Consider the following 11,751-nt stretch of genomic DNA (forward strand, 5'->3'; position numbering starts at 1 on the left):
ACTATCTTTGTAACTTGTTACTGTATATTTCAAGTTAACAATTTTTACTAATCTCATTTCTTAAGTTTTTTATATCCATAAATTTTAAGCTTCAAATTTCTTATTTTATATTCTAGTTTGTCAATATTGTTAATTTGAATTTTCAATTCATAAGAAACTCTTGTATTTGGACATCACAAACACCTGATCCAAACCAAAGCTGCATTCAACTGACCACGTGATACACAAAAATTGATATTTAGGAATTTTTTTTAAATATTTACTTTTAAATTAAGATATTAACTAATGCATTATACTAAAATTTGAATTATAATCTAAAATTTGATACCAAACTTAATGACACACATTCATAATATAGTAGTTCAATAAAATTTTGAATGCAAGTCTACATACATGATGACACGGCCTTTGACCCATGACCATAGAAAGACCTACCTTGATACGGTTAAGACACATTCAAAAGTTCAAGAAAACTTGTTAGGAAACATTTGAAAAGGTAGAATGAACTTTGGCATATTTGGATTTATTCACCATCCTACATGAAACTGTCACCATCAACCCCCACCTCCCAGATAACAATTATCCTTGGCATATAACAGATATTAAAGGTCATTACTTTTGAGATATGAATGTTAAAATAGGCCATCTTATTTTATAATTGTTTCCAACTCAAACATAACAAACAAACCATTACCAGTAGCAGGGGTTGGAGCTGACTGTGAACCTTCAATCTCCATTGCAGATTGGGTAGATGCTTTTTTGGCTTCATCTTCTTGTCTCTGTCTCTGTTCTTCCATAGAGACTCGTAAAGCCTAAAAACACACACAAAATCCCAGCATCTTATTAGAATATACACTTTTACACTTGGTGGATATAATATAGTAAAAAAAAAAATAAATCAAAGAAGTCTTACTAGTTTCAGAATTAACTCTGCAAATTTGAACATCAAGCATTAGGTGTGGGAGAATCTTAATAAAGCAGACAATCAATATAATTAATTCACTGAAATGAAAATAATTGGATTAACAGAAAATTGAGAAAAGTTAGTAAGTTTATGATTACTAACAAGAGCCAGCTCAGGATCTTCATTAGGATCAACACCAAATTCAAATCCTGAACCACCGATGTTGACAGCACCCGTACCATCTTCTCCTTGGACGACTGGTGAGCTGATCAAGGCATCCATAAGATGTGGCCCAGGAGGAACTGTCACTAAATGTGAACTGTAAGAAATAAAGCCATCAGTGTCCTTCTCAAATTGACACAATATTTTTTTTTTTCTCAATGGTAGTCAAAAACCATCGCAAGTCAAGTTTTTTGCATACAGAATAACTGATCCATTGACTAAGGTGTATGTTTAAGTATAAAATCGACAAAACAAATTACCTTCGACATTCAAAATATTGCATAATTTGTTCACTGGTATTTTACTATTGATACATTTGAAGGGTTCTCAACAAGACTTTCTGACAAAACATAAAATATACCATACATATCCAATTATATTTAATCACTGAAAGTTTTCTGGTAGACTAAACTATAATAACAAAACAAAAACATAAAATATACCATATATATATCCAATTATATTTAATCACTGAAAGTTGTGTGGTAGACTAAACTATAAAAACAAAACAAAAACATAAAATATACCATATATATCCAATTATATTTAATCACTGAAAGTTGTGTGGTAGACTAAACTATAAAAACAAAACAAAAACATAAAATATATCATACATATCCAATTATATGTAATCATTGAAAGTTGTGTGGTAGACTAAACTATAAAAACAAAACAAAAACATAAAATATACCATATATATCCAATTATATTTAATCACTGAAAGTTGTGTGGTAGACTAAACTATAAAAACAAAACAAAAACATAAAATATATCATACATATCCAATTACATGTAATCATTGAAAGTTGTGTGGTAGACTAAACTATAATAACAAAACAAAAACATAAAATATATCATACATATCCAATTATATTTAATCACTGAAAGTTTTCTGGTAGACTAAACTATAAAAACAAAACAAAAACATAAAATATATCATACATATCCAATTACATGTAATCACTGAAAGTTTTGTGGTAGACTAAACTATAATAACAAAACAAAAACGTAAAATATATCATACATATCCAATGATATGTAATCACTGAAAGTTTTGTGGTAGACTAAACTGTAACAACAAAACAAAAACGTAAAATATACTATAAATATCCAATGATATGTAATCACTGAAAGTTTTGTGGTAGACTAAATAATAATAACAAAACAAAAACATAAAATATACCATACATATCCAATTATATTTAATCACTGAAAGTTTTGTGGTAGACTAAACTATAAAAACAAAACACAGAACAATGTGAGAACACTACAATGAAAATCACCTTACTAGTGTGTAACACTACTTTTTATGTATATATAAGCCCACTTCAGTTAGTAATACAACAGCAATGAGTAGTTAATTAGTGCATACTGCAACCTTAATATGAACAAGAATGATGAGAATAAATGAATATTCTCAAGATTCAACAATATATTTCATACCAATTAATTTCTCAAATTTTATTCCAACCTTTCCTTCAGGATCCACAGAGATAATATCTAATCGAGGACAAGTGCAAAACTATTTGGTTAAGCTTAGACAGATGCTATAACCAGCTACTTATCTAATAGCCAAACATGATATTACTAAATATTTGGTATTGCATATGAATTACACAACCAGGTCAGATACTCTTAGGGTTTAGGTAGAGCAATATTCAATTCTGAACAACTTAACAGAGGTAAAGAAGCCAGTCAGCAAAACCCACCACCACATCTGAATCTTGGAAACTAATAATGGGATTGACAAGAAACCAGTTGAAAGTGCGTTTAGCAACACTGAGGCTTGAACCATGGACTTCCTGATCAGTAATCCTGTGCTTCTCAGTGTCACTTGATTGGAAAGTACAACTGATGCTGTTTTTGAATTCTAACACCAGCTGGAAGAAGTCTATGATGGATTAGTCTTTACTGAAGAAGACAACGCACACACACACAAAGAGACAGTGAAGCTAAGTAACTTTTTAAAGAAAAAGGATTTGTTGCTAAGATAAGCTCCAAATCTGTGAACTAGTCTTGTGGTATGCTGAGACTTACTCTACATGATCACCCTCACTAGCAGTGATCTTAACACTTCTGTAACTATAAAAGACTTCCTTCATATGTCTGATTCTATCAATTCAGGACAGATGACAGCTTTGCAAATGAACTGGTGAATGCAGAAACCATCATAAAAAAATTAATGAAAGGTTTTTGTGAGCACAGTAGATTCACTAACTAAAAAAGAAGACACTTTTCACACAAAAATTGTTATGAACCTGTCTATGGTCCACTGCAAAACTTGAAGGTTAATTTCAGCCAACGAATCTGTATGTTTCAGCAACTATAGGACCACAAGTCATTGTTCAATTTACTATATTGCATTGCAGATTTGTCAAAACAGAACTGAAGACAACTGCTGAAATGTTTGCAACATAGAGTAAGTAAAATGACTAAGAAAAGTGTGTTGGAATACATGTGCACGAATAGAATGACTAAGAAAAGTGTGTTGGAATACGCGTGCACGAATAGAATGACTAAGAAAAGTGTGTTGGAATACGCGTGCACGAATAGAATGACTAAGAAAAGTGTGTTGGAATACGCGTGCACGAATACGTATTCCAACACACTTTTCTTAGTCATTCCGTGCACGAATAGAATGACTAAGAAAGTGTGTTGGAATACATGTGCACGAATAGAATGACTAAGAAAAAGTGTGTTGGAATACATGTGCACGAATAGAATGACTAAGAAAAGTGTTGGAATACATGTGCACGAATAGAATGACTAAGAAAAGTGTTGGAATACATGTGCACGAATAGAATGACTAAGAAAAGTATGTTGGAATACATGTGCACGAATAGAATGACTAAGAAAAGTGTGTTGGAATACATGTGCACGAATAGAATGACCAAGAAAAGTGTGTTGGAATACATGTGCACGAATAGAATGACTAAGAAAAGTGTGTTGGAATACATGTGCACGAATAGAATGACTAAGAAAAGTATGTTGGAATACATGTGCACGAATAGAATGACTAAGAAAAGTGTGTTGGAATACATGTGCACGAATAGAATGACTAAGAAAAGTGTGTTGGAATACATGTGCACAAATAGAATAACATTTCCCGACAGATTTGTCACACTCATGATTTTCCTGACTTTGTACTTCACCACCACTAGTACGAAAGAAGTTTTTCAAAATTCAAAATGGTTAAAACTAACCTGTTATTAACCACAGTACACAAATTTATTGGACTGGCAGTAATCTCAATTGAGCATGAAACTTCACAGAATTTGACCTGAAGCAAGCAATATGCTATTTCAGAAAAAAAGAAGAAAAGAAATGAAACGTTTATAACTGTAACGGTAGCTGTACTTTATTGTTTTCTTAAAATTTAATAGATAAATTTAATGTGATTTGTATCCTGTAGTTATGATGCCCAATTGTAAGTAACATGTGGCAGCAGACTCCAAACTTGTCTGGGTCAGTAAAATAGCTAACACCATGCCTGCACCCTGCATTAACCACTGGATAACAATAAAGAAGAATAACATACTTAAAAATTTTCATTAAATCACCAGTTCAATGCAGTGATTATTTGATCTTATTATATACCTATTTCTACCTGAGTTACAATAAGTGATAAACTTTTACAGTATACAAAATCATAATAGTTCACATACCTTCCACCTTCTTTACCATTTAGGGCATTTATGAAATTTGTAAGTTTCTCAGTGTTGACAGTCTAAATAAAAAAAGGAAATCAGGTTAAACAAACCTAATCTTCATACATCATATTATGGAACTTAATATGACATTACACTTATTTTCCTATTCCCACCAGCAATGCTGTAATAAATAGGTAATGAAGTCATCTAAAGTATTTTACAAAGGATTATCATTCACAATAATTTTAAATAACATTCTGTCAATAATAAATTATAACTGATGCTTAACACTTTGTAATATTTATCAGAGAACGTGCACGTATATATACTGAATCAGAAAGAGTACAATATTGTAGCTGAAAAATGTATAAATGATGTCCATAATTTTTTGAAAACCAAAAAGTTCAGCACAGATTTTCCAATTTTGAGTGATTTTTGTTAACCATTTCCTCCCGATGTAATATCAAAAATAGATATTTTTATATACACATACAGATTTGTAGGTACTTCCATTGGTTGATAAAGAGAATATACCATTTTATTAAACTAGAGCCCAATGAAGACAGCTTAATAAAATCAATGTAATTCAGTGAAAAAATGTTAACGCTGTAATAAATCAAATGACTGAGACTAAGTTACTTAATTTATTCAACGCAAAGTTTGGTCACTAAATAAGCAACTATATGAAATTTAAAAAAAAATTTTTACACAAAACTTGGGAAATATCATTCAAACAGAAAACAAGTAATTTTTTAAGAGAATAAGAATTTTACATACACTGAAAAGTGTCTTTGTATTATCAACTCAAAAGGTGAAACATTCCAATGATTAAAATATATATAATACACTTATTCTTACTAATAACTAACTGAACTTGATGTTGTTTCTATTATTTCCAGTAATTTCTTTACTTAAGTACAAGACAATTGTCCAGTCATTCAATTATGTGAATTTAATAATGTTTTGTAAAATGGAAAGGTTTTCTTCCTTTCTTTTCAAATAGTATGTAATGTTTTCTAACAACTGTAGGCAAATTTTAATGTATGTTGATGGTTAAATTATTACACTACTCTTAATTTCCACTGTTGATTTAGTGTTAATTGTTTGAACCAAGATATTAAAAGGAATAAATTTCATATTTGTCCTTACTTAACTATTGGAATTAAAAAACATTTGTTAGAAAAAATTTCTTCAGTACACAAACTACTTACATCTTCACCAAAATTGATGATATCTACATTAACTTTCTCCTTCTTCAGTCGTTTTGCCACCTTCACAAGCTAAAGGCAATGAACATATTTTTTGAGAAGTGTGGATAAAAAAACAAACAATTATCCACATTATGACACAAATAACATAATTCTTTAGAGTATTTTTTTCATAAATGTGAACTTCTAAAACATCAATAACAACTAATAAGTTACCTGTAAAAATAACGACAACTGTGAAAACATTCTGAACATCTTGTTTGGAATAATAATTTATGTATTCTTTTTATTTTTAAGTAAATCAACACAGCCAATCCCAAGAATTTAAAAAAAACTTTATCCATATTTTGGAGGCCCCACCATAAAAAGTTTGGAAATATAAATGTGGATAATTGTCTTTAATGATACTTTACACATACATGCTGATTTTCATGCAAATCCCTGGATACAGCCCTGAAGTTTCCCAACTGCCTTTGACCCCATATAGGGGTTCAACTTTCAAATTTCCAAAACCTGAGCTTAAGTAAAGTTATTGTTTTGAATGATTACTTATATGTTAGTACAAACTTTCATGCAAATCAGTTCAGTTAAACTTAAGAGCTCATTGACTCCTCAAATGTTTAGACACCATGTGATTCTTTAAAAAATTATTTACATTCTATGAAGTCAGGAGCACAAACTTTCAAAATATTTTATCAAAAACTGTTGAGGAGTTCAGAAATTAAATAAACATAGACAAAACTTAGAATTCCTTTACAGATAATATTGAATACTTGATGATCATATTTTAATTTCATGCTCAATATTCACTATAACTGGCAAAGTTCTTTGAATAAAATATTGGATAAATTAAAATCTGTGTTCATATTTAATAAAATAGACCTAGACCTATCATAATGTTGACAATGTTCAGCTTTGTTTTCCACTTAAATCCAGTATTTTGTCTACAGGTGTATATTTATAGAAATGTTGTTCAACATTCCCAAGCACAGAAACTATACATAGGTCAACCATATTCAATAATAGTGTGCATTAGGGAGGACAGTTATATACTGAAAACACTTTGGTTACTTTAGAGTTAGTTAAATTTGTAAAACTGTGAAATACCAACACGCTTAGAAAATTCATAAGTAATTATAACTTATAGACAACAACCAGAACTACCCGTCGCCAGTGACAGGAAAAGTTTAAGTTAATCTATCAATTTAAATTATTTCGTGGACTTTAAAAAGTTAATTGTGTTGCACTCTGGGTTTCACTCAGAGCCAAATCTCTGAGCTACTTGTATTGCCCACCTTGAAGAGTAATTGTTAGTCATGCTAAGAGCCACTCGACAATAACATCGATAGATCTACATTTTATTCTTTAAGTTACATCATATTTTGACATGTGAATGATAGTGTGATTAATTATTAACAAGTTAGTGTAGAATATCCTGCTTGTGAAATACAATTTGGCATCAACATTATTCAAAAGTGAATGTGTGCAGCCTTTCAAATGCAGGGTGGGAAGCAGCCGCTGTAAACTGGAGACAGACACCATGGGTTGTAAATATTACATATAAGATGCTGTACTTGAATGTTTTTGATCTTTTTTGTATAAATATTCATATATACTGATGAACTTACACGTACATAAATCTATGATTTTAGGAATTTATATCACCTATAACTATATAGTTCATTAAATACATCTTTTACATCACACAAGAACCATTAGGTGGCAGAGGTGTAAAACTTTTATTGAACACATTTTTGTTTTATGATAATAATCATATTTTAATCTGCATCCCTACTTATTTTCATGATATATAGAAAATTAGAAGTAACATTCTTCCTCCCAGCTTGTTCCCACACTGTAAAAAATGTTTTACATTCTTCTCCCAGCTTGTTCCCACACTGTAAAAAATGTTTTACATTCTTCTTCCCAGCTTGTTCCCACACTGTAAAAATTGTTTTACATTCTTCTTCCCAGCTTGTTCCCACACTGTAAAAAATGTCTTACATTCTTCTTCCCAGCTTGTTCCCACACTGTAAAAAATGTTTTACATTCTTCCTCCCAGCTTGTTCCCACACTGTAAAAATGTTTTACATTCTTCCTCCCAGCTTGTTCCTACACTGTAAAAATGTTTTACATTCTTCCTCCCAGCTTGTTCCTACACTGTAAAAATTGTTTTACATTCTTCCTCCCAGCTTGTTCCTACACTGTAAAAATTGTTTTACATTCTTCCTCCCAGCTTGTTCCTACACTGTAAAAATTGTTTTATATTCTTCCTCCCAGCTTGTTCCCACACTGTAAAAAATGTTTTAAAATCTATTGCCAGAAATCTATTAGTAACTGGATAAACTTATGTACCTTAGTAATGTCTAAACTTGTTTCAAATATTAGCTTTTCTCTTTTGTAAATATTACCCACAATGATGAAAAGCGTGTATTTTTTTAAATCAGTAATTACTACAACATTTATCATTCTGAAGAAAAATTATTAAAACACCACATATTTATAACTTTAATGTTTTAGAACTATACTATAAAAAGATAATTATCTCATTGTAAAGGCCATCATAATCAATAAATTACTAAAAATATGCTATCAAGCACATATATTTAAGTAAGCCAAAAAGTAGCATACCTCTTTAGTATCCACTTCTACAGGGCTTCCAACAAATACTATAATTCTCATTTTATGGTTTTTTCCTTGACGATGTTTGAGTGCTAGCTGCCAAATGACATACATAAATAATCAAACTCATCATGCTACAAATAACAAATTTTACACGAGTCTTTTTGATATAATTAAAGATACATTATGTATACAGTTTTCCTTAACATGACAATAATTTTCCATTTTTTGGAGCCAAGTAGAAAAAATATTAGAATGAAAATGTAAATTAGACTTGAAGTTTAAATGCTGAATTAATTTTAATGTTTAATGTAATCACAACTTAGCAACAAAAAAGGAATATTCAGCAGATTTTTTTTGGATACAGAGAAAAATTTGGAAACTTCGCATAACCGTCAAAAAAAATTTATTTTGAAGTATCAGACAGATATACAAGTAGCCATGAATCTTTTGCTAGCTTGTTAAGAATATGGTACAGAAGGAATATGTAAATATTAAAAAATATATATAACACTAAACTCACATGAGCAATTCTTACTCCACTCAAGAAGTTAATGCAACCTTTAGGCTGCAATTGATGAAATTTTGTCAGTATTCGCCCCACATCCGTGGTTAATGTTGCTAATACCTCAGGACTAGAAAACAAAAAAACATAGGTATTAAATGATTATGAGCAACATCACAAACACTTAAAAACAAGTGTTAAATTATGTGCCACCAATACTCTTCTGAGCTTTGACAAGTGACAGGTTATGTCAATGAAGAGTATAGGATGACATCAAGAGTTATACTTATTACTAGATTACAGGCCTATAATTTTATGAAAATTCCTATGACTTATTGATGTGATTGTTTTAGGGATAAAAGTTAAATTACACTAAACACAAATGAAAAGTTTTAAATCCCTCCTTAGGACAAAGGTATAATATTTATCCTACTAAAAAATGCATAATTTTAAACATATATAAATAAAATTAATTGCTGTCACTGATCAAGATCAGGCTAACAGCTTTATGGCAGTAAGAAATGTAATTAACTGAATGGACATTATATCATAAACAGATTGGCATGACTAGCAACAAAATGATAGTTATATTTTTTTTCAAACTCTCGCCCCAAGTAATGCTTAAGTACAAAGTCACATGCGACTTCACGAAACAGTGTTGAAATGTCCATTTAACAACTTTTGGTAAACAAATACTTTATTGCCCAGGTAGGTTAGGATATGAAATAGATTTGAACATGTAAAATTTGTGATTCTCACTTAAATTCATATCACTCAAAATGAGGAGGGTAATTGTGCACCTGAAATTCAAAAGTCTGTGTTACTAGTAAAGTACTGATGAAAAAACACTGGAAACAACAATTAACAAAAAATGTACAAACCATATTTTGATTAACAACTTACCAGGCCTCCCAGTAGGCCATTGTAAAAATACAAGGTTCATTTTTCTAAAATATAGAAGAAATTGTGGTTTCACAAACCAAAATATTTAGTTATGTTATATATCATGGTAATTACTAATTTACATTTGAATTAATAATAATAAAATAAAATGTTTATACCCATCTGTAAAATTTCCACACAAAAAATTATTACTTAGTGTGCATTGATAGATTTTAACATGCAAATTCAGATAATGAAGTCTGGATTATTCCCCCTCAGAAAATATGATGCAAGTCTTCACATTTTCATCATGGTAACATTTTTCAGTTGCATTTTTGATTAAAACAAACATTTACTTAAAGGTTTTTAAAGATTTTTTGAGTAAAACTAAAGGAAATAAGTATGAAAACAAAAATAAAGATTTTTATTGGTTTCAATGTGAAGACTAATTTACATATTCTTGTAATTTTTGAATTAAGAGTCCAGAGCGCCCTCTAAACACCTTTCACCCAACATATAAACCTTAAATGAAAATTTCCTAATTTTGAATTTAGATTATTGTTTTGAATGGCTTCTTGCATATTAATACAATTTTCCAAATAAATCAGTTCAGTCAAACCTTAGAGCCTCCCCCCCCCCCAAATCCCCCTTTTGGTCACCACAATTTTAAGGCTCCTTCATGATCATTTCTTCAGTTTGTTCTTTATCTGTGAGGGTCAAAAGACTACAGGTAAGATTCCAAGTTGTTTTGTGAAATATTTTGAGAGGACTTCAGAAATCAAGTCATCATAGACATGAGAATTTCTACACAAGTAATTCACACAGAAAAAAAGAAAGGGGATATACTGAATATTGTATATATATACAAGTGTAAAAGCTTGAATGAGCTATTTAATGCTGAAATCTATAGAAGTTACTAAAAAAATATCTAGAATACGTAATAATGAAAACTGTTGAAATAAGTTAAGTTCACTTTCTAGAGGAGCATGTTGCATCTTACATCTGTCAAGAAACATATTGTTGACACTCCTCAGGGAGTATTAAATCTTAAGTGTGTCAAGAAACATAGTTAACTCTCCAGGGAAGTACATCACATCTGTCAAGAAACATACTGCTGACACTCCTCAGGGAGTATTAAATCTTAAGTGTGTCAAGAAACATAGTTAACTCTCCAGGGAAGTACATCACATCTGTCAAGAAATTTAGTGTTGATTTTCCTTAGGGAGTACATCAGACCTTTAATGTGTCAAGAAACATACTGTAAATTTTCGTATTCAAATTCGATGACGAGGAACCCACTTTGAGACTAATAATGACTGGAGACGGCTTGAATGGGTAATGAAGAAAAACTTTAATATAAGTTTAACATAACAGCAAATGCACAACGTTTCCGCGCTATTTTTTAAAAGTGCCTGATGATGACAAAACCTTGTCACCAGATGATTACGGCAATATACAAATGAGGTAGCAGGCTAGTTGGTGGTCTAATTTCTGTTTGAGTTTTTGTAAATAGTCCAGTTCTTGACATTTGGAATTCAGGGTTGCTTTTAGGAGTTTTTTCTGCATGTTTTGGATAATACCTGAAAACTGGTTTAAGTTTTTCGATAACTTGATCTTCACAAATTTAGGAATTAGCTTTTCAGAGCGGCACTGTCTTAGGAAGGAAATATCGTTTCTCTTTTTGATGATTTTTATATTCAAGTTACGTAGTTTGAAGATAGTTTCACGGTATGATTGGTTTATGGTAGTGGATTGGTG

At 30.6% G+C, this 11,751-nt stretch overlaps 1 protein-coding gene across 1 annotated transcript in view; it reads right to left on the minus strand.

Moving 5' to 3' along the window:
* LOC106470274 (26S proteasome non-ATPase regulatory subunit 4-like) overlaps positions 1-11,751 on the minus strand; it is a 39,893-nt gene that overhangs the window by 9,671 nt on the left and 18,471 nt on the right. The window contains exons 3-8 of the mRNA XM_013930818.2: positions 9,130-9,241; positions 8,616-8,702; positions 5,988-6,056; positions 4,792-4,853; positions 1,067-1,223; positions 695-812 (exon numbers count right to left, since the gene is read on the minus strand). Of these exons, the coding sequence (XP_013786272.1) occupies positions 695-812; positions 1,067-1,223; positions 4,792-4,853; positions 5,988-6,056; positions 8,616-8,702; positions 9,130-9,241 (605 nt within the window). The remainder of the gene's footprint in view (positions 1-694; positions 813-1,066; positions 1,224-4,791; positions 4,854-5,987; positions 6,057-8,615; positions 8,703-9,129; positions 9,242-11,751) is intronic.

This window comes from Limulus polyphemus, unplaced genomic scaffold (assembly GCF_000517525.1).
Source record: "Limulus polyphemus unplaced genomic scaffold, Limulus_polyphemus-2.1.2 Scaffold3918, whole genome shotgun sequence".
Lineage (NCBI taxonomy): Eukaryota > Metazoa > Arthropoda > Merostomata > Xiphosura > Limulidae > Limulus > Limulus polyphemus.